General features: G+C 46.5%; 2 protein-coding genes across 6 annotated transcripts; both read left to right on the top strand.

Annotated features, from left to right (window-relative positions):
- Positions 1–82: 82 nt before the first annotated feature.
- prdm11 (PR domain containing 11) lies at positions 83–12,474 on the top strand. Of its 3 annotated transcripts, none has more exons than XM_026172351.2 (7): positions 83–1,338; positions 3,222–3,298; positions 4,664–4,923; positions 5,050–5,117; positions 5,400–5,587; positions 6,026–6,508; positions 8,386–12,474. In XM_026172351.2, exons 2-7 carry the CDS (start codon positions 3,271–3,273, stop codon positions 10,539–10,541), a joined length of 3,183 nt encoding a protein of 1,060 aa, XP_026028136.2. In that variant the 5' UTR covers positions 83–1,338; positions 3,222–3,270; the 3' UTR covers positions 10,542–12,474. The 3 variants fall into 3 exon arrangements, with proteins under 3 accessions (XP_026028136.2, XP_026028133.2, XP_080159445.1); XM_026172348.2 differs by lacking the exon at positions 83–1,338 and adding an exon at positions 1,532–1,910; XM_080303319.1 differs by lacking the exon at positions 83–1,338 and adding an exon at positions 1,966–3,136.
- A 1,275-nt stretch (positions 12,475–13,749) lies between these two features.
- Positions 13,750–27,820, top strand: cd59b (CD59 molecule (CD59 blood group) b). 3 transcript variants are annotated; one of them, XM_080303321.1, is made up of 5 exons: positions 13,811–13,939; positions 21,926–21,983; positions 25,395–25,452; positions 26,822–26,923; positions 27,144–27,820. In XM_080303321.1, the coding sequence occupies exons 3-5, from the start codon at positions 25,407–25,409 to the stop codon at positions 27,341–27,343; spliced, it is 348 nt and encodes a 115-aa protein (XP_080159447.1). In that variant the 5' UTR covers positions 13,811–13,939; positions 21,926–21,983; positions 25,395–25,406; the 3' UTR covers positions 27,344–27,820. The 3 variants fall into 3 exon arrangements, with proteins under 3 accessions (XP_026028137.1, XP_080159446.1, XP_080159447.1); XM_026172352.2 differs by lacking the exon at positions 21,926–21,983 and having other exon boundaries at positions 13,750–13,939; XM_080303320.1 differs by lacking the exons at positions 21,926–21,983; positions 25,395–25,452 and having other exon boundaries at positions 13,753–13,939.
- The last annotated feature ends 161 nt before the right edge of the window (positions 27,821–27,981 follow it).

Genomic DNA, 27,981 nt, shown 5'->3' on the forward strand with positions numbered 1-27,981 from the left:
GTTTCGTAGCTTTTGAATTATGTATATTAGATTTTCGTATGTTTTCTTCCAGATATTTGCGGAGTGGTGAGATGAAATGAAGAGAAGGCGTACAGCCTTTATTTCTCCTGTCTCTGTGAAAAATGTCAAAGTAAATTAGCCGATGTGGAGCTGCTGTCTGAGACTCAAACACAGACGCTGTGGATGTGAGAAAAGATAAAAATGTTTTGCTTTTTCTCGTTTCTAATCGGGAGCCTGCTCGGGTATTCTCGCTGGAGATCGGACACAAAGGAAGGTGCTCGTCACACACACTGTAAAAACACGAGAGTTCAGCTCTGACTGAATCCCGAGTCCGCTTTTAAACAACGACGATGACTTCCTGTGGTTAGTCGTCCCGCGGCTCCGTGCCCGTGTGCTTCCCGGACTGAAGCGTGTGGCGAACTGGCCAAACCCTAAAACTAAACTCCCGCATCTGAAACCCGCCAAAGAAGAGAAGCGCCAATCAGATACGAGCGTCGTGGTGTGTGATCTTTATATACAGACCCGCGAGGGCTCTCCCACGAGCAGCAGAGTGGCGCAGCGGAAGCGTGCTGGGCCCATAACCCAGAGGTCGATGGATCGAAACCATCCTCTGCTATGGATTTGCTTTTTTTTCACTGAGCTCCGCAGACATTTACCCCGAGCCTCGTGGACGCGGCGGAACAAACTGCTGAAAACACGATCGAACTTTTTCCATATCAGGCTGAACAAACCGGCAAATGTTCGCCCGAATGTGTAACTGCACTAAAAGATGAGACGTGGCGCCCCCTGTCGGAGGTGGGGGGTTAATGCCGCTGGAGGTGTTGAAGACCTGAGGAGCCAACCCGCCTGACCGGGGCATCAAAACACCAACAAGCCTCCATCCATCAGACGCTCAGAGAAGCTCAGGAGGAGCTGCTCTGTGTCTCTGTGGATCCAGAGAAAGCATAAGAAAGGACAGCTGGAAGGTGGAGGTCAACCATCCACAGGCAGGTGAAGAAGGGAGTGCAGGCAGGGTGGAGACCAGTGTCAGCCATGAATGGTTTGCAGACGGTGGAGGTCAGCATGTGCAGGGGGAGACTGGATTTATTAGACAAAGGATGATGAAGATGGAGAAGAGGAGGGCCTCGGAGGAGGCTCATGGATGTGGTGAAGGAGGACGTGCAGAGGGTTGGAGTGACTGAGGAGGGGGTGGAGGCCAGTGGTGGAGATGGACATTTTTCTAATGTCTGTAAATAAATGAAGGAAACCTCAGCATCTTTCATCCCAGCTGGAACGTACCAAGTGTCACTTATGGGGAGGGCCGATGGAGATGATGAACCATGAGTCGGCCTTGTTTCTGTAAGCTGATCAGTTTTGTCATCAGTGTGTCTCACAGCTGATCAGCTGTATCGATCCTTCCACGAGACAGAAATGTCCCAGTGACGGAGGCGGTGAAGTTGCATTTAAAAAAATGTGTTTGTCCTTCGCTTAAGAAAGGGAATTGTGTGTGTGTGTGTGTGTGTGTGTGTGTGTGTGTGTGTGTGTGTGTGTGTGTGTGTGGTGGGGGGGTGACCCGGTGAGCCCGGGATCCTCGGCGGGTCTGCAGCCTGCAGCTGGCCGGGGATGAGCGCTGACAGGCGGACTGAGCTGCACCCAAAGCCGCCTGCCCGCCTCCTCTCCCGGCCTCCAGCCTCCGCAGGCATTCGGTGAACTTTAATTTTTGCGCACTTGCTTTCTTCCGTTTTTCCATGTCATTTCCTGTGATAAAAAATGGTGGTCACAGCTCGGGGGAGGCGACTGAGTCGGTGCAAAAATTAACGCCAAACTTGTGATCTGCGGGCAGCGGCGGAGCCAGCGGACGGGGGAGGGGGCAGAGAGCGCGGTTCATCCCGGGGAGAGGCTCCCAGTCCCCGCTGCGTGTCTGCACGAAGGTGGGTCCGTGTCGGTGGCCACTGTGGCCAGTGAAAATGGCTTCCGAAAACTGCAGGCAGATTGCCAGCTGCCTGCAGATTGAAGCGGAGAAAGCGTGGCGCAGATCCGAGCCCGAACGCGCTCTCTGCGGTAACCCACTCCTGTCGGCCGCTAACCTGCGCAAAGTTAAAGGCAACTTTAGTCTGCGGCGTTCACGTGTCCATGGACCTCGCAGCGTACGTTCAGAGTTTCTTTGTCGGAGCTTCGTGAAGCCACGGAGGGGCAGATCCGTCCGAGACCCACACACTGATCCCCGGCATCTGTCCCTGTTCGATGCCGTAGGTCAATACTTGATCACACCCACAGCTGCTTTGTATTTCAGTCAGATAATCCCGTGTTCTTATCACGCAGGTGATTGACTGTTATCTTTCCAGGTAGAGTGTGGCTGTAGCAGGGTTATTATGGGATGCATGAAGCAGCAGCAGGACCCTTCAGAGTGTTTACTGCAGGCTCTGCAGCTTTGCATGATTCACTGTTCAGAATAATCCTTCTTTTTATGTTACACTGGCCCTGCTCCTGTATTCTCTGACAGAACGCTTTCGTCTGATTGGCCAGTTTCTGTAAGCTTCTGTTTGTTTTGTGACAGTATAACCGGGATGTGTAGGTGCATCAGCAGCGCTCAGGCTAAAAAATAAATCAGCCGCTGGGTCGGAGATGTTGGGAAAATTTGCTGAAAATCATTATTGGGTTCCATGTTTGAACAATACCGTTACATAGAGAATATTCCCAGCAGTCCACATATGCAAACGTCTTTCAGGTTAGTCTTGAGAAGTCAAGCACACCCAGTTTTTTCTTTTTTTAAATTTATTCTCAAAAATGCACATTTTCCCCTGAGCTTTACCCCAGTCACCGGGACGATGCCTCAGAGGTCAAGTCTGAGGCACACGCTGTTCGTCCAGCTTAAGTTTCTGCTTTTTTCTCTTATTATTAGAAAACGATTCCAGGAAATGAGCTTTTGTTTTGGTATGAAACGAACATTTGGATCCAGAATGATTCCCGCGCTCGATGACGGAGCGGCGGCGCGTGGGACTCCCGCAGCACTTTGATGACACGTAGCTGGTGTGGAGAAATGTGAACGATACAAAGAAACGCTTAAACCACGTTTCAGTCTGAGAGCTCATACCTGTGACCTTCACCTGTCCCCGATTCTGAAAAACGGAGCTTCAGTTTGTGAAGAGAAACACGAGTACGAATATCTGATAAACTGAACGTGCTGCGGGAGCAACGAGCGCCTCCTGTGACGCTCTAACGACTGTGTTTATTTTCCACAGACGGGTGTGAAGTGGACGACGGACCGGATTTCACCATCATGGTTCCACCATGAGCGAGAACTCGCTGGACCTCTGGTGTAAGCTTCACGTCTGCTCCCTGATTTGTCCCTAGAGCTTGATGTGGCTGATTGAATAATGAATATTTGAATGTTTCCGTGCTCGCGCTCTGAGCCCTAACATGTCGTCATTATCACGCTGACACGTGGAGCTGCTCGTGCGTTTCCTGCACACGTGTATTTGTTCAGTGGTCTGATTCTATCAGAACATGTTAGAAAAGCCTCTGATTGTGCTGCCAGCCACAAACGTTTTACCTCAAACACTCAAAGATGTGGTAAAAACTTTCTGTCCTCTCGTGACGGACGTGAGTGTCAGGATCATTTTGGGCTTTCAATCATTTCTTTGAACAGTTTCTTTGGATTGTACAGCTTTAAAGACTTTAAAGAACAAGTTTCTCTGGTCCAAAGTTCACGTATAGGCTCAAATATATATACAGACCCTATGTAATGTTTGGTCATTTAGCAAGTTGCGATCAGACACCTTCAGCAGTCTTCTGACGTAATCCTGTCTGGATAAAACAGCCCAGAGCGTGATGCTGCCACCGCCATGCGTCACAGCTGCAGTGTTCTCAGGGTTGAAAGCCTCACCTTTGCTCCTCCAATCAGCTCCATCTTTGTCTCATCTGACCATCAAACTTTTCTCCAGACGCCGTTTGGCTCGTCCACGTGGGCAGATTTCAGTTGAGCTCGTTGATTTTGGAGCAGGAGCTTCTTTCTTGGTCCATGGAGATGTGAGACTGGCTTCACTGTGGAAGGGACACTGGTGTTCCAGCAGATTCCAGTCCACAGCAGGCTTGATCCTGGGTGTTCCTGAACATCCTAACAGTTTCCTGTCATCTGAGGGGGGCAGTCTGGGTCTCTCCCAGACCTCAGTGGAGACAGATCTGAGTCACTTGTGTGATTTTGAACCTTGTTCAGAAACGGCTCAGAGAAACGTGTAAACCAACAGTTCTGCTTTTAGATCTTCACTGAGACGTCTCGATGCGCGCTCAGTCATCCGGGTAAGGAAATCCCAAAAGGCTGATCCTGTTCATCTGGACGTTTTCAGTGGGAGAAACGTTTCATCATCATCAGGCGACTGCAGGTCTCCACCCTTATAAACAGAACATGTGCATAATAGCTGACACCAGCACCACTGACGAACAGCTTGCTGTCAGGTCGGTTTCATGACCTACGTCCAGATGAACAGAATCAACTTTCTGGGACTTCACTGAGTTTGTTGGATTTTCCCTTTGTCTGCACCTGATTTGATGATGTCATTATTTGCACTCTGGTTCAACAACATCTGAATCTCAGGATTGTCTTCTCAAATCTTCCTAAAGTAATAATCTGTTATTAAAGAAGAAGATTTGGAGATAACCTTTATCTGCTGGGTTTGTCCTTCAGTCTGTGAGGAGTGTCAGGACTATTTCCAGAAGGAGTGTCCGTCTCACGGGCCCCCACTGTTCGTCCGGGACACGCACGCAGCCCCGGGGACGGCCAACAGGGCGGCGCTCACGGTCCCATCGGGTTTAGAGGTGTTCAGCGAGGGAGACGAGGTAGATGTTCGCTGCGTGGACGCGATCTACCCGAAGGGGGCGCTGTTTGGGCCGTATGAGGGAGAGCTGGTGTCCAAGGACAGATCCTCAGGATTCTTTTCATGGATCGTAAGCTCGCCACAGACACCAGTTTACAACCAGTATACAACCAGTATACAACCAGTATACAACCAGTATACAACTACTTTCCTTTTGTTCCGGGACGTCTGAATCTGTTTGCTTTCCCGTTTTCAGATTGTTGATGTGCACAACACTTACCAGTCCATCGATGGCAGCGATGAGACCAAAGCCAACTGGATGAGGTGAACTTTAGTCTGAGGTTAACGTCATCCATCACCGCCGGCGTTTCAGTTGTACCGACGGGTTCTCTTCTACTGAGCCAACAACCTTTCATACATCTCTTTTTTTCTCTTTAATTTCATTTTAAATTTGGGTGCTTGGCAACACATTCATCACCTCATTAAAACCACAATACCACAGTAAATCTGATTTGCAGGAGTTACTGAGTTACATCTCAGAGGTCAGACTGATCCATGACGGTCTGTCCTGGAGAAACGACCCTCGGATTTTCTGTCTCTGACCAGGTACGTGCGGACCTCGTTGGAGGAGAGCGACAGGAACCTCACGGCGTTTCAGCACGGTAAAAACATCTACTTCAGAGTCTGCCGGGCGCTGGCGGCCGGAGAGAAGCTGAGGGTCTGGTACAGCGACGATTACATCAGACGACTTCACTGCGTTTCTCAGGAGAGCATCGACCGCAACCTGGACACAGGTGAGGAGGCAGTCGGGTGAAATATTAGAGCAGGTAACAGGAGACGCAGTCACTGAAAATATATCATGATTTTAAAATCTCTTCATACAATTTGGAATTTGGATGAAATCTCCCTTTTGTGCATCATCTATATGTCCCCTCTGTAATATTCTGGATATTTGTAATTAGAGACATTTCTTATATTTTGTAAACTTTGTAATATGTTGCATTATTTAATTAGTTCAGTCTGTTACTGTTGTCGTCTTGGAGCGACTGTGACCCACATAGACTCCTCAGGGATTATTCAGATGTCCTGCTCTTGGCTCTCCAGCAGGCGGCGCTGTTTCGCTGTTGCTCTCCTGGGTGCTGGAGTCTTTCTGTGGATCACTTTGTCACCTGTAGAGCACTTTGAACCCACTTTTAGGGGCTTTAAATAGCTCAAAAACGGTTTTCTTTCAGGTCCTGGGAAAGACTTCAAGTCCCCGTGCCTGCAGTCAGCTCTGCAGGGCAAACTGAGCAAAAAGCCGAGCGAAGAGTCCGACGGTCAGCCTCCGGCCAAGAGAAAGAAGATCGACCTCATCTTCAAACACGTCCTAGAAGCTTCTTTGGAGGACTCTGGTAAATTCAGGTTCCGGTCTGGCCAAACCAGCGAGTATAAAGTACCAGCCCTGGTTTCGGGGTTTGATTCCTCTGAGAGCGGCTTTGGCGTTCCCAACCTGAAGGTGGAAGAGAAGGAGGAGGAGAACCAGAGCACAGAGAAACCCTCCACCTCCTTCTGCCCCAACTGTGTGAAGCTGAAGAGGAGGATCCTGGAACTGGAGGAGGAGCTGTCCCGTCTCCGAGGAGAACAGGGAGACGCTGCTGCTCCGGCGACGTCCGAACAGACTCAACGCGATCAGGCCCCACCGCACCCCGAGCAAGGCCCCATCGAGGATTTTCAAGGTATGTGAGAGAGCAGGAGGGCAGATGTTCTCTGCAGCGCAGCGGCGTTACCGCTCTGCAGTGTGGCTGTGTTTGACGTGCAGAGTCTAGCAGGCGTGTTTGTTTCGATCACCATCTGAAGCCACATTCACACAAAAAAGACTCTGAAGGTTCGTTTGGCTGTTTGTTTCCACCACAGTCCCACAAAGATTAGTCACATTAGTTAATACCTGCAGACTTTTGCACACATCAGCCACTTTATTAGGAACACCTTGCAAGTAAAATGCAGTCTAATACAGATCAGTACATCCCGCCCACTGACCTCAGTAATGCATTTAAGTGTACCTAATAAAGTGTCTGGTGAGTGTGAATGAGAGAAAACTCAACCGATGAGCGATGTGTGTCGCTGCAGGAGCCCCCCTGAAGTCCGCCCAAGTTCACCACTGAGAGGAGGAAAAGCTCTCTGTCGGGACAGAAAGTTTTCTAGACCGGGCCGCGAGAGTTGATGCTCGGGTGTGAAATTCACGGTTTTCAGGTTTTTATCGTTATTTTCTTTTAATCGTTTTTATTGTTAACTCGCTTTCCCTGGGTCTTTCCCGTGGGTTATGAATAAATCTTTTTTTGGTACTGGTACTGCTTTTATTTTATTGTATTTATCCGCGACACCTTAAAGGCCAGTCCGTGAAAATATTGTCGGGCATAAACCGGTCCGTGGCGCAGAAAGGGTTGGGGACCTTTGTTCTAGACGGTTCTTGGTTCAGTTCAGTGATTTCATGCAGATTGTGATGCCAGACAGTTTATTCAAACGTGCCAGCACTGCTGCTAGCTGCTGCAGTTTGTCAGCACATTGCGTGGTCGTCACCAGCGATGGGCAGTAACGCGTTCCTTGTAACTGCAGAGAGAGTATGAGCGTGCAGCGTTTAACGTGATGGGAAACTCACAGAGAAACTCGCGGATTCTTCCACTGACCGCGGCACACCTGCACCAGGGTAAACCTCCGCCTGCCCCACTCCTGCTTTACAGGTGAAAATAGAGCAACAACACCGCTGAGTCTTTGACTTTATTTATTTTCTGCTGTGTTTTACTTGCATCTATTTGAAAGACTGAGTGTAAACACACAAAATATTTTATTTTATGAGCTGGAATGTGCAGAAAATAGGTTTAAATGTTAAACTAATTTCTTCCAGTCAGTGAATGTTGCAGATAATTAAATGTTTGCTTGATGCATAAAGTTAAAAGATTAAAACTAATAAAACAAGTTTTAAAAAGAGACTTTTCCATTTGATTACATTTTGTATGATGATTATGCAGAAAAAGTAGAATTGTGCTGAAAGATCTATCACTTTATCACCTATTCAGGTTGTAAATCGTGTTTTTAAAAAGTAACTAAGTAACTAATTACTTTTGAAAATAAGTAATCAGTAAAGTAACGGGATTACTTTTGTGGGGAAGTAATCAGTAATTAGTTACTGATTACTTTTTTCAAGTAACTTGACCAGCACTGGTCGTCACAGACCGCTAGCTCAGCTGATGGTCGGTGCCGAGGCCGCCGCCTCTGTCTTCTGTCAGAAATGTGAATGAACACACAGCCGAGTGCCGTCCTGAGGAGCTGGCTGTCCTGTGAGCTGTGGAGTGGTTCTACTATGACGATCATGACAGCAAAGATATCTGCCAAACGCGAGGAGTGCTCTAAGCACGTGTGAATCCTGTCTAATGGTTGTGGAGCGCTCACGTTGATGCTCCCCACTGTGTTTACAGCAGAGCAGTTGAGATGAGCTGTGCAGCCCCAGAAATCTGCTCAGCTGCTTGATAAAGTCATTCACTCTGCATGATATTAGACATTTGATGTGACTTTAATGCTGGTTACTCTCAGAAGTTGAATAAGTTTCTCTTTGCAGGGATGGAGCCCTTGACACCCACTCAGGTGGTTCTGGACGAAGACGAGCAGGACGTGGACTCTGCCGATGAGTCCATCGCTGCAGATCTTGTGATATCTCCCGAGGACTCGTCGAAGCTTTCCTCCGCAGGAGGCAGACGGATTCGACGCTTCAAGCAGGAGTGGCTGAAAAAGTTCTGGTTCCTCCGTTACTCGCCAACCCTGAATGAGATGTGGTGCCACGTGTGCCGCCAGTACACCGTCCAGTCATCCCGCACCTCAGCTTTCATTATCGGCTCCAAGCAATTCAAGATCCACACCATCAAGCTGCACAGCCAGAGCAACCTCCACAAGAAGTGTCTGCAGCTGTACAAGCTGCGCATGCATCCGGAAAAGACCGAGGAAATGTGCAAGAACATGATGCTTCTCTTCAACGCAGCGTACCACCTGGCCCTAGAAGGGCGGCCCTTCTCCGACCTCCGTTCATTGGCAGAGCTCCTGAAGAAGTGCGAGCTCAAAGTGGTAGATCAGTATATGAATGAAGGCGACTGTCAGATCCTAATCCACCACATCGCCCGGGCTGTGAAGGAGGATCTCGCAGAGAAGATGCGTCTGTCTCCCTTCCTGAGCGTCATAATGGACGCCCAAAACGATGACCTTTTCTCCGACATGGTGGCGGTCTACGTCCAGTTCGTTACCAACGAGGGCTCCCCAAACACAGAGTTCCTGTCCTTGCAAAGACTGACCGTGGCCAATGTGGATGGGTATCTCCAGGTCATGGATCGTGCCTTTGGTGTCCTAGGCCTCCGGTTTCAGGACTTGCTGGTGGTCGGTTTGGGGGTGGACGGCACCAACATCTCTTCAGGAATGAGAGCAAACCTTTATATAGCTGTCCAAAAAACCTTTCCCTGGATCCTCTGTCTTCCCATCATGATCCATCGACCACATCTGGAAGTTCTGGATGCCATCAGTGGAAAGGAGCTCTCCTGCCTGGAGGACCTGGAAAACAACCTCAAACAGCTTCTCAGTTTTTACCGCTACTCCCCTCGCATGATGGCCGAACTGCGATCCACTGCACCAACACTGTCAGAGGAGACGGAGTTCCTAGGAGACATCAGAGCCATACGCTGGATCATAGGAGAGCCCAACGTCCTTAATGCGCTCATCAAGGATTACCTGGAGGTCGTTGCACACCTTAAGGAGATCAGTAGCCAGACACAGAGGGCTGACGCTGCGGCCATCGCGCTCACCCTCCTCCAGTTCCTCATGGACTATCAGTCAGTGAAGCTCATCTACTTCCTGCTCGACATCATAGCTATCCTGTCACGATTGGCCTTCACCTTTCAGGGAGAGTACCTGCTGGTGTCGCAGGTGGAAGCCAAGATAGAGGAGGCCATTCAGGAGATAGGCCAGTTGGTGGACTGCCCCGGAGAATATCTGCAGGAGTTTGAGGAAAATTTCAGAGAAAGTTTTAACGGAGTTGCCTTGAAGAACCTGCGCGTTGCAGAGTCCAAGTTTCAGTCCATCAGAGAAAAGATCTGCAACAGGAGCCAAAGCATCCTGTCTCAGAGGTTGGACCTGCAGAGCTGCTCATTTGCCAAAGCCTGCAAGGTGCTGGACCTGTCCACCTGGCCCAGCAACCACGAGGACCTGCAAGCCTACGGGGACGAGGAAATCAAGATTATATTCAACCACCTGGAATCGATTCCCACCGCAGCCCAGGAGGTCTCCCAGACGGAGGCCAGAGGCAGCCTGGTGGTGGAGTGGAAGGATCTGAAAGCAGACTACTACAGTATGAACGGTTTTAAAGAGGTGATCGGCCACATCTGCAGGTACAAGCAACGCTTCCCGCTGCTGAACCGCATCGTGCAGGTCGTCAGGGTCCTGCCCAGCTCCACGGCCTGCTGCGATAAGGGCCGAGGGTCTCTGCAGAAAATGTGCAAGAACAACCGCTCCCGGCTGACCCTGGAACAGATGAACGATCTGCTGACTGTGGCTGTTAATGGACCGCCCATCGCAAACTTTGACGGGAAGCGAGCATTGGACAGCTGGTTCGAGGAAAAGTCCGGCAGCAGCTACTCGCTCTCGGCTGAGGTGTTGAACAGGATGTCGGCGGCTGATCAGAAATGCGTGCTGCACAGCGTTGACGTCAACGCAGAATTCTACCCTGATGTGTAACATGCAGATCCTGTGCTGCTGAAAGATGTGGTGTGCAGCCAAACAAGGGTAGACGCTGAATTCAGAAAAGCCGTGACGTCACAATTACTGCCACCAAATTCAGCTGGAAGAACAAAAGCAGCCAATCGGTGTGAAGAGGCAGAAAATCAAACATCCCAAAAATTCCACTAAAAACTCAAGAAAACCCAAACGAGCCATGTGAGCGCGTCTTGACCTTCAGTGGGCTTTGGCTCGTTCAGTCATCAGGTTCTGGGAACACTTTCTGCACGGCCACCAAAATGTTTGTTGTGAAATTTTAGCTTCATATATCAAAAATGTTTCAACATATAGGATTTTAAAAATGGCTCTGTAGACTTACTTCCAGCAGCTTTTATCTTTTTTTGCAGTTTGAAATCTGAGGCCATGTTTGAATATGAGTATCTCCAAAACTGTTAAATGTTAAACATACAAGTAGTGGGACTCTCCAACATTTGCTCTCAGAGGTGAAACGTCTGGAAACCTGGAGGCCAGTCGCTTTTCTTTGCGAGCTCCTTAGACGACCGTGACCTGGTGAGAACCTTCACAGACATAATGATATAAAACTTTTCATATGAGAAATAAACTTAGCAAAGCAATTAAGACTTGTGAAAAGGGGATTTCTAGCTCATTTCCCATGATTGGCAGTCGGATACAAGACAAACATGACCTCATAGTGGGTGAAAATAAATATTTAACATATTAAGCTAAAGTTTCACAGCAATCCTTTTACATGTCCAAACTTTTGATCGTGAGACCTTTGGACAAATCGAAGGTGGTCGAGCCGAGAGCCCACGGCGACTGAGATAGACTGAAGAAGCGTTTCTCCACAGAGCTTCAGCCTGCAGTCTGCTCGTTCTGCTCGTGAACGTGCGAAAGCTCATCATCAGCTGCATTTAAAGGAGCTACAGAAACACACGTTATGAAGATGAAGGCCTCTGCAGACCAGAGAAAATGTCACATGACCTTTTAACATCCACCAGCTCAACTGGAAATCTTACTAAGACGAACTCCGAGTCAGACTCTCTGTAAAAGGCCTGATCTGACTGCTATGGTATTCTGGTCTCTGTGTGAATGGGTTGCAACCTAATCTCGACCCAAGTGAACAAAAATGACCGCAAAGTGCTTCAAAACGTCCCAAATCGATGCAAAACGACGTCCAAAAGGCTCCGAGAGACCCACGACCTCCACGGAGACACAGACTCACCACCAAGAAACAAACGTCCACAGGGAGGCGGCGAAACAAGAAGCACAAAAACAAGCGACGGAAGACGAGCTGAGCGTGTGCCGTTGTGTTGCTTTCACGTGTCCGTGCTCGGCTGGGAGCCTCCCGCTCCGAGCTGCGCTTGTTCCATGTGATAATGAAGCGCTTGTTGCCACGATAACAGACAGTTTCACATCGGGAACAATCGTTGCTCTCTGCTTTAGCTCATCTGCCAGCAGCTTATTCAGTGTTGTGCCTGACAGGAATGAAAAGCTGGAGTGTGAGGATGTATAAAGGCTTTATATTTCTATTAGAAATGCCCTGCTGCACATGGTCTATACTGTGGTGACTGTACATACTGTAAATGCTGCCGAGCCTGTTTTTAAAGGACAGTGTTTTTCTCTTGAATTGGATGATTGTGCCAAAATGATCGAATGCGAAGAAAAAGGTGCTATCCTGCGACGCCACGCTGTACTTTTGCCATATTTGTTCAGTCTTTAGTGCAGCCAATGATCTATTTTATGTTCCTGATGCCATTTTCCACTGATGTTCTGCAGGAGCAGTTCAGCTTCGGCCAAAGCTTCAGAGGCGTTGTAACAGCTGCATGATCGACTGCTGCTTTCAGCTCCTTCCTAAGCCTGTTTTATAATTATTATAAAGGTTTTTTTGCTCATGTTTAATGCAGAAATAAATATGCCATGATGGGAATGATCAGCCTGACTTTATTTTTTATATTTGTCTGAATTTAAATTAATATTTTTGAGAAATTTGTCATTTTTAAAAATTATTTTGCTTCATAAATATGAGCAGCTGATCTTCAGTCCTCCATAGTTTGAGTAGTTTTTCTCAGACTGTAGTTAAAAGATGGATGCAGCTGTTAGTTCTACAGAGAAGCCAACAGGGGGCGACTCTTGTGGTCTGATTGTATAGAATTATATTTGATATATATTTTCATGAATATTGTTCATATTTTCATACAATATTATTTACACCATTTAAAAAATGTTTTTCGTAAATTTTTCAGAAAACATTTAATTACATATTCTGATAATTCATGAATTTGAGATTTAAGCAGATGACCCCGCCCCTCTCTGGTTCTGCCGGAGGTTTCTTCCTGTTTTTCCTTCACACTGTCGTCAAAACGCTGGCTCATTATTATTGTAGGGTCTTTACCTGAGAATATAAAATGCTTGTGATTTGGTGCAATACAAATAAAATTGAATGAATTAATATTTTTGGTCATATAATTGGTCAATAACAGTCAGCTTTATCTTTTAGTAATTAAAATAAATAAATCTTTGGACATGTTTTTCTGATCTGTGTAAGAATGTTATTTGAATATTTGAGGGGAAATTCATTACTATTCATTAAATGTTTATTTTCACCAGTAAAATTTTAAAAATAATTTTTTTTATTTAATTCTTTTTTCTGTGTTTTTCTAATATTTTCTAAATTACAAAGCGAGTTAGTAAATTACTTTATTGCAAATTATTATTTAATGCTCTCAGTTGCAGTTGCAATCTGAGTTAAATACTCATCTACGGAGCCCCGCAAGGGACAGTGGAGGAAAAAAGATGAAGATGAGTCATCTTCATCTTTTTTCCTCCACTGTCCCTTGCGGGGCTCCGTACTCATCTTATACTTCATAATAACATTTAATTAGCAGACGTTGGGTCTTATTGATCCTGGGATGTTACTTTTGCACATGGACGATGTTATACATTATTCGGTGTATTAGATGCTTCTTTTTAATACTCAGCTTCCAGCTTTTAAAACAATGTTCCTAATACTGTAGGTGATTATTATTGTTTGGATGAACTGATCAGATGATGGCGTTAGCTGAAGTTTTCCGTAATTAGTTTAAAATAAATATTTATAAACTAGTAAAAAGAGCAAATGAAGCAAAGACGACGCATCTTCTTTATTTGTTTGTTTAAAGCCACAAAAATAAGAAAAACCTTTTTCAGTGTTGTAATTACCCGGAACTGCATTTCCCATAATGCCGCGGGGCTGTGAACCGTTAGGAGGACTGACTGCACAATGATGTCATTTTACTCGCTGACGACCGTTGTACTGCGGACAGATCTGCGTCGCGAGCGCTCGGCTAATTATCGTGTGCGCACTCAGACAACTGCCACTACGTCACTGCAAGCTGCTGAAACGTCATCGGGATCTACAGGTGAGCATTTTACGTGAACTCAGTGTGTGAGTCTCCGTGTTTACATATCTTTGTGGGGACCAAACATTGGAAGTTTATGGGGACCAACAGTTCCGTCCCCACGAGCCGTCTTTCACACTCAAACTGCAGTGTCAGGGTCAGAGTTCAAGCTGAGGGCCAGGCACTGGTTTTGGATGGTTGGGCAATCAGCTAGGGAAGGGTTATGTCAAAAAGATGTCGTCACTAAGATATGAAAATGTGGGTGCGTGCGTGTGTGTGTTTTCCGGTTTGTCGGTGAGCCACAGCTCACCTCTGCTTCCTGCACTCAGCTGCGGCAGTTGAGTTGGTGCTCGTCGGTTTGCGCTGCAGGAAGTTTGCCAACATTAAAAACGAGATGAGGACATCACAGCTCCAGGAGCTGATTGCAAAATCAGGACATTACATGTGAGCGTGCTTTAAACGTGCAGTTTATCGCATGTCCCCGAACCCTCCTGACCTTTGAGCCTCAGCTCTCGGGTCACAGACGAGCTGCACGCAGCTGTGTGTTTAAACTCGCTGAGCTCACTGGTGTCAAGCCAGCCTCCACTTTGTTTTACCTTCCCTGTGTATTCAAAGTATTATGGCAAAAGACGTGGAAACCTGATTTCAAAATAAGATAAGATAAAACTTTATTAATCCCTCGGGTGGGTGTAATGTTCTTATTCCTCTATGAATAAAACATCAAGAATTGCTCCTGGTGCTAGCTTCAGCTAGCTGTTTATTATTCTTTCTACAAAGATCACTTCTTCTATTCTGTATATCTTATTGATTCCAGAGCGCCCCCTGTGGGTAGCTTCAACAATAGCAACTATCATTACAGTGGGTTCCTCTGGGAAATTCGGTTTCCAAAAAAGCACAGCACCGACAGAAGTTACAGAATATTATATATATATATATATATATATATATATATATATATATATATATATATATATATATATATGGAGACTTTAACCATGCCACACTGGACTCTACTCTGGCTGCTTTTCACCAGTTTGTGAATTGTCCCACAAGGAGCAACAGGACAATTGACCTACTGTATGCTAATGTGAGAGATGCATACAGAGCCACCCCCCTCCCCCCACTAGGGAAGTCAGACCACAACCTGGTTTAACTACAGCCACAATACACACCCCTCGTCCAAAGGCAGCCGGTCACAACGCGCTCCATCCGGAGATGGACCCCAGAAAAGGAGGATGCTCTGAGAGACTGCTATGACACCACAGACTGGGATGTGCTCCTGAGCCCACATGGTGAGGACATAGAGGGGGCGACACACTGTCTTACAGACTACCTCAACTTTTGTGTGGACACGGTCGCCCCTGCTAAGACGGTACGGTGTTATCCTAATAACAAACCGTGGGTAACACAGGAAGTCAAAGCTGTCCTCAACATGAAGAAGAAGGCTTTCAGGAGCAAAGTGAAGGAGGAGATGAAGGCAGCACAGCGGGAGGTGAAACGCTGCCTGAGGGAAGCAAAGGACACCTACAGGAGGAAGGTGGAGCAGAAGTTGGAGAGGAACAATATGAGGGAGGTCTGGAATGGTGTGAAAACCATCACAGGCCACAACACCAAGAAAAGCACAGTGGGGGGGGGGGGGACTGTGGAGAAGGCAAACGAACTCAACAACTTCTTCAACAGGTTTGACCAGCCCACAACCCCCCCACCCTCACCTTCACTACAGAGTCCTCTCCCCACTCTCCTACCTCCCTCGCTTCCCCCCCTTCCTGACACCATGACACCCCCCTCCTCCAATCCCTCTCTCAGCAGCAAGACATCTCCCCCCCTCCCCTCCTCCCAAACATCTCCCAGTGTCACAGTGGATCAGGTCAGGAGACAACTGAGGAAGCTTCGCCCCAGAAAGGCAGCAGGCCCAGACAAGGTGTGTCCTAGGATGCTAAAGGCGTGTGCTGCTGAACTTGGGGAGCCGCTACAACGAGTCTTCAACCTCAGTCTGCGACTGGGGAGAGTGCCCGCCCTATGGAAGACATCCTGCATCGTCCCGGTCCCCAAAAAGAACCGGCCCAATGAGCTGAATGACTTCCGACCGGTGGCACTGACGTCACATCTTATGAAGACTCTAGAGCGGCTCTTCCTCAACCTCCTCTGACCACAGGTACAACATGCCCAGGACCCACTACAGTTTGCATACAAGGCGGGTGTCGGAGTGGAGGATGCCATCCTGTACCTCCTACACAGAGCCCACTCACACCTGGATGGGGGAAAAGGCACGGTCAGGATCCTGTTTCTTGACTTTTCCAGTGCCTTTAATACCATCCGGCCCTGTATGCTTCAGGAAAAACTGAACAGGATGGAGGTGGACCCCTGCCTGGTGGCTTGGATCTCCGACTACCTCACCGACAGACCACAGTACGTCAGGCTGAAGGACATCACGTCTGACACTGTGGTCAGCAGCACAGGAGCACCACAGGGAACTGTGCTGTCCCCTCTTCTCTTCACCCTGTACACCTCTGACTTCTGCTACAACTCTGAATTATGCCACATTCAGAAGTTTGCAGATGACACGGCCATCATGGGGTGTATCTGGGATGATCAGGAAGAGGAGTCCAGAAGTCTGGTGAGGAACTTTGTCGCATGGAGTCACACAAACCACCTGCAACTCAACACCTCAAAGACTAAGGAACTGGTTGTGGACTTCGGGAGGTCCAGAGAAGGTCCACTGCCGGTTCAGATAGAGGGGGAGGAGGTGGAGGTGGTCAACAAGTACAAGTACCTCGGGCTGTGGGTGGACAATAAACTGGACTGGTCATGCAACACAGAGCACCTGTATAAAAAAGCCCAAAGCCGACTGTACTTCCTCAGGAGGCTGAGGTCTTTTAACATCTGCAGGAAGCTCCTGAGGATGTTTTACCAGTCGGTGGTTGCTGGAGTACTTTTCTATGCTGTGGTGTGCTGGGGGAGCAGCACAGCAAAGAAGGACTCATCCAGGCTGGAGAAACTGATCAGGAGGGCTAGCTCTGTGGTCGGCATGAAGCTGGACACTCTGGTGACAGTGGCAGAGAAAAGGACATTAAAGAAACTGATGGACATTATGGACAATGCTGGGCATCCTCTGCACACGGCCATTAACAACCAGAAGAGTCTGTTCAGTGACAGGTTGCTTCTCCCAAAGACAAGAACTAACAGACTTAAAAACTCCTTTGTCCCACACGCCATCAGACTGTTTAACTCCTCTCTGGAGGGGAGAGGGAGGGGAAACAGGAGGACAAAGGAGGGAACAACTAAGCTGTAGTGCCTCTGCACCTCACTGTGCAATACCTTTTGTTAATAGTCAACAGTGCAATAGACTCAATACTTGAAATGTGCAATTCACTTGTATTTTTATTTTTTATTCCTATTTATTCTATTTATCCCCTTTGTATATTTTATTTATATTGTCTCTGTATTTATATATGTGTGTGTGTGTGTGTGTGTGTGTGTGTGTGTGTGTGTGTGTGTGTGTGTGTGTATATATATATATTAGAGATGGACCGATCCGATATTACGTATCGGTATCGGTCCGATACTGACCTAAATTACTGGATCGGATATCGGAGAAAAATAAAAAATGTAATCCGATCCATTAAATATCACGAAAGCACCTCACAAAACTTGCAACACGCCGTAACTCGCCTCAGAACGTTAGCAGTCGGAGCAGTATGCATCACGTGATAGAGCGGCTGTGGCATGCGGGACCTGTGGTGGTCTGGATAGCATGTGGAGCTTAGCTAGCAACCCGGCATTTCATCTCCGACAAAGTTATCCCCGAGAGAAGTAAAGCAAGTGTGTAAGTCCATCTCTGAATGTTTGTAAAGCATTCCTGCGTTAAGCTTAACAAGCAATATATGGAGCGACTGCCTCTTCTTGCTGCTACTTCAATCATGAAACTGCTTAATGATCAGTTGATCGGCTTTTCTGTCACGAGTCCGTGTCTCTGGTTTGTTTTTGGCCCACTTTGCACCAGAAAGAGGAAACCAGCGGCTGAACAACAGCAGCACGTTTAAGCTTGATCAGCTGTTGTTAGAATTTATTTAATATTACTTTCTACTCGAGGATCTTTTTCTACAGCTGACGCTGGTAACTGTGCAGGGGCGGATCTAGCAAAGTTTAGCCAGGGTGGCCGATAGGGCATTAACTGGGAAAAGGGGGCACAAAGACATACTTTTCTTTCTTATTCTCATTTAAAATGTCGAGCTTTTAATTATTCAATATTTATCTGAATCTTACACCCAAAGTTTTAATCTGATGTAAAATGTATAGAAGTCCATTACTGTATATAGTAACTATTAAGTCTAATATATATACCCTAGTAAGCTATAGTACTTTTTCCTTTGGGAAGGTACCATCTGTGCAGTCTGCAATTTTGTTGAAGAAAGATGTTGAATCTATTTAATATTTCTTGAAAAATAATTGATTTCTGTGCTTTTTTTTCACACTGCATCAAATTAAGGTTGATTACGTCGATTAAGCATCATGAGGTGGAGCGTGAGGGGTGGTTCCCTATTTTTATTTATTTATTTTTGTTGTTGCTGGGAGTTGGAACCCTATTAGTTAGGTTGCTTAATATATATGCTAAGTACTCTTTAAAATACCAGAATAGGGAGGATGGTGTAGGTCTAAGTTTATTAGATTGATCAGTATTGCTGAACTATGAAATATTTTTTTTTGCATACAGGTATAACAGAATAGCTTTAGTGTAGTTGTTGTTTTAAACTTGAGTATGAACTTATACAAAATGCAGCAAGATATTTAAAAAACTGTTTTGTTGATTAAAAAACACTATATCGGATTCATATCGGTATCGGCAGATATCCAAATTTATGATATCGGTATCGAACATAAAAAAGTGGTATCGTGCCATCTCTAATTTATATATAACAATTCTGTAACTGTAACTTCGGTCGTTGCTGTGCTTTTTTTGGAAATCGAATTTCCCAGAGGAACCCACCCGAGGGATTAATAAAGTTCTATCTTATCTTATCTTATCTTATCTTATCTTATCTTATCTTATCTTATCTTATCTTATCTTATCTTATCTTATATATATATATATATATATATATATATATATATATATATATATATATATATATATATATACACACACACACAAGGGGGACAAATAGAATAAATAGGAATAAAATAAAAATACAAGTGAATTGCACATTTCAAGTATTGAGTCTATTGCACTGTTGACTATTTACAAAAGTATTGCACAAAAGGTATTGCACAGTGAGGTGAAGAGGCACTACAGCTTAGTTGTTCCCCCCTCCTTTGTCCTCCTGTTTCCCCTCCCTCTCCCCTCCAGAGAGGAGTTAAACAGTCTGATGGCGTGTGGGACAAAGGAGTTTTTAAGTCTGTTAGTTCTTGTCTTTGGGAGAAGCAACCTGTCACTGAACAGACTCTTCTGGTTGTTTATGGCCGTGTGCAGAGGATGCCCAGCATTGTCCATAATGTCCATCAGTTTCTTTAATGTCCTTTTCTCTGCCATTGTCACCAGAGTGTCCAGCTTCATGCCGACCACAGAGCTAGCCCTCCTGATCAGTTTCTCCAGCCTGGATGAGTCCTTCTTTGCTGTGCTGCTCCCCCAGCACACCACAGCATAGAAAAGTACTCCAGCAACCACCGACTGGTAAAACATCCTCAGGAGCTTCCTGCAGATGTTAAAAGACCTCAGCCTCCTGAGGAAGTACAGTCGGCTTTGGGCTTTTTTATACAGGTGCTCTGTGTTGCATGACCAGTCCAGTTTATTGTCCACCCACAGCCCGAGGTACTTGTACTTGTTGACCACCTCCACCTCCTCCCCCTCTATCTGAACCGGCAGTGGACCTTCTCTGGACCTCCCGAAGTCCACAACCAGTTCCTTAGTCTTTGAGGTGTTGAGTTGCAGGTGGTTTGTGTGACTCCATGCGACAAAGTTCCTCACCAGACTTCTGGACTCCTCTTCCTGATCATCCCAGATACACCCCATGATGGCTGTGTCGTCTGCAAACTTCTGAATATGGCATAATTCAGAGTTGTAGCAGAAGTCAGAGGTGTGCAGGGTGAAGAGAAGAGGGGACAGCACAGTTCCCTGTGGTGCTCCTGTGCTGCTGACCACAGTGTCAGACGTGATGTCCTTCAGCCTGACGTACTGTGGTCTGTCGGTGAGGTAGTCGGAGATCCAAGCCACCAGGCAGGGGTCCACCTCCATCCTGTTCAGTTTTTCCTGAAGCAGACGGGACTGGATGGTATTAAAGGCACTCCTGAAGCATGACTTCTAAATAAAAGCCAACTTCCAGTAAATTAAGAGCACATTCACAAATATCAGTTAGTCTTGTTTGAACACTCTAATGCTGGATACAAATGACATACCCTACTATTCTAGTAGCAACATGTCAATATTAAAGCCATCTCCTTTTGGATTTCAAAGTAAAAGCCCTCTGAATGTTTATTTTTGAACTACTCTTTCAATTAATTCAGAATGGAAAATTCACGTTTCCACAGACTAGTCGCAGTCTATATTGACATTATACAACCCCATAGTGATACCATGTCAATCCGGTTGTTCAGTGATGACGCGACGAATCCTACTTCCGGGTCTAAAGTAGTCTGCGTTTAATATGGCTTTTGTGTTGTTAACATGTTTAATGTTTTGTATTTTCTTCTATTTGATCTCAAAAAGCTCCTAAAACAGTCAGTGATCCCTGTTGACCTCCCTCGGCTTTTATTACCGCTAATCATTTATTTAAGCTCAGTTTTTAAAACCTTAGGATGTAGCTACAGCCCAGCCCATGCAGCAGTATATGAATGACTAACCTCGTATTGTGGATGGATTATCTCAGTTGTTCTCCTGGCTGAAGTTTGGTCCTTTTACAGCATCCTGCCATGCGATTACATTTGTTCCTGACCACCGAGAACACTCACGTTAACTTTTATCCAGTGGAAAAAAGTTAGCTTGTTTATATTATGCTAACATAGCTGTGTCGCTAGCGGTCACGTAGCACATCATTATATAGCAGGTAGCCCAACTTCAGTAACCCTACAAACGTCACTGCTGTTTAGTTTTCTGTCTTCATTTATGTTGGAAGTGATAGCAGAGCTGTACGTTTTAATTTGTTTCCAAACCCCCGCAGTCAGGACATGCTATATTGTATTTAGATAGAAGCTAGCGAGCTAACTTCCTGCTAACTTCTAACTCCGTTAAATGTCATAAATTCCGTTTTCATGGATGCCTGGATGTTAAACTCAATTGTTACACCTGGTAGAGCAGAACGCTGATCATTTTATTAAAGATGAAAGACTTTAGACAGTTTTTCAACTCTCAGTAATGCCACAGTGATCGTTTGATATATGGACCTGCAGCGGAGTTTAGGTCCAGACACGGCTAGTGACGTCAGACTGAACAACCGGATATCAATCGTTCTTATTTTGCCTTTCAAAATAAGAGCCCTTTCAAATTGCCCACACGGGAAATAATCTTTCAATGAATTCTGATTTCTCTAAAAAGACAAATTCTTGTTTACACTGCATAATTTCCATCTGGGTCAAGAGTAAGCAAACCCACAGTGATACCATATCAATATCAAATCAGTCTGATTTTGCCTTTCAAAATAAAAGCCTTTTCAAATTGCCCATTTAAGACCTAACTGTCATGGTCCTGAGTCTGCCGACTCAGTGTTTTGTTTCTTTATGCTTTTTTTTATTCTGATTATGTACTCCGTTATGATTTGCCATTTGTTAGGTTTCCCTGGTCCCACTTCTGTCTGCTTGTGAATCTGTCTGTTTAGTTCTGTGTCTTGTCTGGTTCTCTGTGTCTGAGCTTCCTGTTTTATTCTGAAGGTCCCCGTCTCATGTGAGTGTGTTCAGTTTCCGTTTCCTCCGTCCCGTCAGCGCTGACTTCTTCCAGCTGTGTTGCCCTCCTGTCTCTCATCCCCTGATCACTGCTGTGTGTATTTAAGCCCTGTGTGTTCTCCTGCCTGTTGCCAGTTCGTCTGTGTTTCACGGTGTCCTGTTCCTCGTCTGCGGCTCTCCGGTATCGTCTCAGGTTTGTTATTTAGTTTATCCAGTTTAGGTTTCTTTAGTTCCCTCTCATCCCTCGCTGCCTGTTTGCCACTACACCACCCTGTAAATAAACATCACTCGAATCATCATTCATCACCTGCATTTTGGGGCCTCCTTTCCTCCAACACCACACGGCTCGCCTCGGCAGCTTTGACACTAACTTTCAGTGATTTCAGAATGCTCTAAAAATGAAAATTGGTGTTTCCACAGGGTAATTCCACTTTAGATCAACAGTATCCAACCCCACAGTGACACCATGTCAATATCAAGTTAGTCTGATGTTGCTTTCCAAAATAAAAGCCTTTTCAAATTGCCCATATATGACTTACTCTTTTAATGATTTCAAAATGCTCTTAAATTGAAATTTGCTGTTTCCACAGGATGAATCCATGTTAGATCAACAGTATCCAACCCGACAGTAAAACCATGTAAATTTCAAGTTGCTCTGATTTTGCCTTTCAAATTAATGGCCCGTCGAATTTGCCCATATGTGATATAGTCTTTCAATTATTTCAGAATGTTTTAAAAATAAATTGCTGTTTCCACGGGATAATTTCCCTCTAGATCAACAGTGTACACTATCACGGGGATATCAAGTCAATTTCAAGTCGCCTTGATTTTGCCTTTCAAAGTAATGGCCCGTTGAAATTGCCCATGTATGACCCACTCTTTCACTGACTTCAGAATCCCATTAAAAGCAAAGTTAAGCATCTTTGTTCTCTGTGAAAGAAAAAAACTACAGAGACTTCCATCTTTAATATACAGCACCCAGCAGGAGGTGAAGGGTCAGAGCACTGAGTTTCTGTCCTGGATTTTTTGGAGTATTTCTCCGTCTCCTGGAAACAGAGAAAGCAGCTTTCCTGCCGAGCTGTCCGGCCGCTCCCGGGCGGGCAGGAAGCGACCGGACGCTGCCAGCGCTTCCACGTCAGAGGAGCCAGAGCCGCTGCTGTCAGCCAGTCAGAGAGCGACTGGACGCCGGCTCACTGTGACGTCTTTGTCAGCGAATGAAGCGCGCTTTGTCTGCAGCTGCTGACATCACCTGCAGTCAGACACCAGAGGGGAGCTAAATGTAGACTGTACTTAAACGATGGACGCCTGACACCACTGCAGGTATTTATTACACAGATTCTGACGCAGAGTCCTGGGAGCGCCGCTTTTCTTCAGCTGCAGCTCAATGCATGACTCCAACCTCTGCTGGAAACAGCGGCGCGGACGCTATCGTGTAAGGCAGCTCGGGAGGGTTGGGGGTCGTGGCACACGGCGCGGCACCGCTCTTAGAGGGGCGACTGTGCGACGTCCAGCTGCCGCCTGAAGCTGCACACACGCCTTTGTCCAAACACTCGTTTTGACTGAAGCCACTCGAAGCTGCCAGCCGAGGATTGGTGTGAGGAGGACTAAAGATGGACACCCACACCATAATGGAGCCTCTGTGTGTCCCCAGGCCCAGCCAACAGGACGCTCTCTGTTCTGTGAAGTAACGATTGAGCACATAAACTGATCACACTCCTGTGACCTCTGACCCCTTTAAGGCTGTCAAACGGGTCAGAAACCGGACTTTCTGTCTAAGGTAACCTGTGTAAAAGTGGCAGCCATGTTTCTTTTACGTCTATTGTGACGTCAGAACGGCGCACAGGAACTTTGGGTCCTTTCACTTATTTCCTGCTTTTCTGCAGTGAAACGGACGCAGACCTGGATGCTGGACGCTGCAGCCCGGCCACGTCTTTAGAAACAAAACCAGATCACATGATCCTTCACCGCTTTTCTTCTTCTTTTTAGATTATTTCATCTCAGTCAAAAATCTACTTATTCATTTACCATTTCTTCCTGTGGAGAGCCTCTTCTGGCTTCACATCCCATCGCTTCCTTTCTTGCAGGTTTCTCTCTCTCCTCATCATCACTGCTTTCACAGAGAGGAAGGGGGCGGGGCTGAGTGCAGGCAGCACACGCTGCTGGTTCCCAACGACTCTGATTTACAAACGCACACCTTCTATACATTTAATTCATTATTATATTGAATAAACTCATTTTTCTGTTTGCACGTCGACATCAGTAAACGAGGCGCGGTGTGCAGTTCGTCCCCATGTTAACCCGATTCTTTTGTCCCCGTGACAGAACAGAGGAAACCGACTCTTAGTGTTAAAACATTTATATTTCTTTGTCTTCAATCATCTTCCGGAGAGACCCCTGCACAGCTCAAACGCCAGCTCCAACATTTTTAGCTCCACGTGTCTTATATGATGTTATTTCTGTACTTCAGACGTCACAGTTTCAAACGTTGCTTATATTGTGTCTTATCTGTTAATACACCTGTGCACTAAGACTTCCTGTTCTTCCGTCTGCTGAGCACCTTGTGAGTCAACAGTGGCCTTGCTCTACAAGCCGTCATTATTAAAGTACATAAAACAATCTGATAGGAAAATAAGGATACTGAGGATATTGATTTCATGACAGGCCTCAGTCTTATTGGTGGATGTCTCCCGCTGAGTCCAAACCGTCGTTAAAGAGCGTCAAACACGGATTGGCTCCCTCACATGTGCTTCCTGAGCTTGATCTCTCTCCGCTTGTAGCTCGTTCTTTGCTTCCACACTTTTTAAAAGCTGTCCTGCGTCGGGGTGCTCGCAGGGTTGAAAAGTGGCCTTGTGTTAAAGGTTGGGAGGCGGTGACTCGGTCGGCGCGAGCCTCTGGTGCCTCCGAGGCGTCTGCAGCTACAAACAGACTCGCATGCCAAACCAACACCGCTTCCTCCCACGGCCCGGCGGGGAGGACGGGCTGTAGACGGAGTGACTGCGGCTCACACGGGGATCCATTTGAATCATCGTCTCACTTCCTGCTTGCTGACTGGACACGCGAAGGTCGTGTAATTTGAAGCCGTCCTCTCCTGCAGCATCCTGACTCTGTACAGAGGGAGCACTGCGACCTGACATCATCAGGGTGAAGCTTTCAGGTCACACTCGTTACCTTTGACCTTTGTGCTTTCTACTTTTGCTTTCAGTGTGACTCAGTTCAGGCACGATAGGTGCTTCACAGGGTTCAGGGGAAGATGATGAGCCGTCCGGGTGTGGCACGTCCACCGAGCGCAGAGCTTCAGCAGAGGAGGACGTTTCAGACACATCTGTGGATGAAATAAAAGCAGAAGGAGCGCCTGTGGTGCTCTCAGATGTTTGCAGGTTATAACACAGGAGTAATTTAGATTTCACTGGGGGGACGGCGTACACACATCCATGATGAGACTCAGAGGGAGGCGGAGGCGGAGGCTGGAGGCTGTCGGAGGGGGGGAGGCAGACAGCGAGTCTTTGTGGTCCGCTGGACAAAGAGTGTTTCTCAGTTTGGGTTGGCGGAGGAACAGATCGGACTCGGGCGCCGCTTTGACTTCAGCTCTGCTTCTCGTTTGCAGGGAGAAGACGACATGAAGCTGCTGCTGCTGCTGCTCTGCTTCGGCACGCTTCGCGTGGGTGAGTCCGAGTTCCTCCTCGCCGTAAACCAGCCAGAAGGATTCATAGCGGTTAGAAAGAGTGTGAAGCCACGATCGCTGTAAGACACCTGCTGATCCATTCAGAGGCTGACGGTCACCTCCCAGATCACTTCCTGCTGTAAACGATTAAAGTAAAAACTCTGGGGCTGAATTCTGCTTTTCCATGTTTCAAATATTTTTTCTTTAACTAGATTTAATCGTTTTTACCAGAGGAGAAAAAGTCAGTACTGGACCTGAGTATGAATGAAGTGAATCTGCCGGTGTTGATCCTGCTCTCATGTGGAGGATAATTCCAAATGTTCTGCTGAGAATATCAGTGATTCAAGAAAGCTTTGTTGTCATTCTCATGTTTACATGAGGTGAGACGAAGCTACGTACCCACGGTCCCGGTTTCCCATTAAAGCAACAGAAATAATGAAATAATACAAACAAGTGAAGTGCAACAACCTGGGAAACTGTGGAGCAGGTATACAAGTGTAGACTGGATATATGTGATATATATATGAGTACAGCTTCAGCGTTTTCTTTAAATAATAAAGGGGGACACGTAAAGGTGTCAGAAACACTGCTGTGTTCGATCATTATGGACAAAGCTCTGATAGGCCGACAGCGTGAGCTGGGATCACGTCAGCCTGCGACCGTGTCGCTCACAGGACGAGCGCTGCCTCAATAAATGGTTTTATTTATAAGTCAGAAACGCTGTGCGCCCGGCTGCAGGGTCGGTAGTGTTTCAGTGTTGTGTATCTGTGTATGCAGATCACATCTGTCCTGCACGTCATCAGGGCGTCGAGGCTGCTTTTGGTTTTAAATTGTTTTATTTGTTCAGTTTTGTGAGTCTGGAATGAGTAAAGGTCGATTTTAAGGACATTTCGGCTCTGAGAGCTCAGACTCGTGGATTCAGGTACTAGGTGGCGGTGCTCTGCCCGTCGTGGTGCTACCACACCTCCACATAAGCAGGTCAGTAGATCGCTTCGCCATCGCTGTCAGAGGTGGCACAGACTCCACAACACTATAAACTCTTAACCATAAAAACACACTGACTCGACCTTTCTCTCACACTTGTGTCCAAACACACTTCTAGGCGCCGCCCCCTGCTGGACATTAGAAGTAATGCAGGCTTCACTTGTCAGCCCTAGAAGCTTTGTCCATCTTTATATACAGTCTGTGGGATTTTCTCTTTGGAAGATGTTTTAGGGGATTTCAGTCAAATGATGATTTGTGTATTTATTCAATATATTTCATATATAATTAATGAATTGGTGAATAAATAGGTAGTAAGAACATGAAAACCTGACGTGTTGTTTCCAAAACGATAAATCTCGCTCCTCCTCCTCCTCGTTCTCCTTCAGGTTCTGGGCTTCGCTGCTATAAGTGCCAGGATTACACCGGACGCTGCCAGGACGTCCAGGAGTGCACGTATGAGGACTCGTGCATCTCTCTGAGTGAGAGAGGTCAGTTTAACCCAGAGTTGACCACTTCCTGTTAGCTTCGTGGTTCAGAGACTGGCCAGATTAGCTCAGAGCTATGACTCCTGTGTTATTAGTGCTGAGTCGGCTCATTTTACTTTGATGCTAAATCTTAAAAATGAAGGACGCACTTTTCTTTTTCAGCTCCACTCAGAATTTTCTCTGTCAGCCAATCAGATATCTGTGCGTGTGTTTGGTTTTCCAGGTGGGAAGACCATCCGTCAGTGCATCAGGTACACGGACTGCGATAACTCCCGCCTCAGCCAGATGTTCCCGGCCATCTCCGCCTTCACGTACCGATGCTGCAGCAGCAACCTGTGCAACTCCGGCACCGCTTGCACCGCGGTCACGCCCCTGGTGGCTCTGCTGGGGTCTCTGCTGAGTGTCTGGTGGTGCTGGATGTGAAGCAGCATGTCAGTGTTTCAGCCACAGATTGTATAAAGTCGATGGATGTCTGAACAGCTAAAGTCCTTCAACCTGCTCTTTCTAATGACCAGCAGGGGGCGCCTCCTCTGGTCCGGAGAAAATGAGCGTCCTGCTCAGCCGATCTCAGCTCAGTAAACTCGCTAATGGTCTCTGTCGCAGGTTCAGGTCTAAAACTTTCTAAAATAAAACACGAACTTGGTCCTGTTAGAGTCGCAGAGGAGCAGGAGGAGTTTCTGTGACTGAACCGTCACAAACAGGCCCTCACTAACCAGCAGGTGACGTCACTCCAGCGACATCCATCTTTTATATACAGCCTATGATTTCATCTTTCAAAGCTAACACGAACTAAAGCAAATGTAAAAAAATAAAAACAGCTTTTTCACCTTGTCAGCTGATTTCTCACTTCTTATTCTGCAAATTGAACAATAAATACGAGAGAAAAAAATATTTAAAAAACTGTGTTGCTTCTTTTTTTTAAAGAACAAACAAAAACACATAGATTCATCCGCCAGTTACATAGTCCCTCTGTGGAGGGAGATTATTCTCATGATCCACAAGCATAAACTCTGATTTATAGATGAGCTCCGTGATGTGTTGAATGTGCGCTGCACTGGTGA

Source organism: Astatotilapia calliptera, chromosome 7 (genome assembly GCF_964374335.1).
Source record: "Astatotilapia calliptera chromosome 7, fAstCal68.1, whole genome shotgun sequence".
Classification (NCBI taxonomy): domain Eukaryota; kingdom Metazoa; phylum Chordata; class Actinopteri; order Cichliformes; family Cichlidae; genus Astatotilapia; species Astatotilapia calliptera.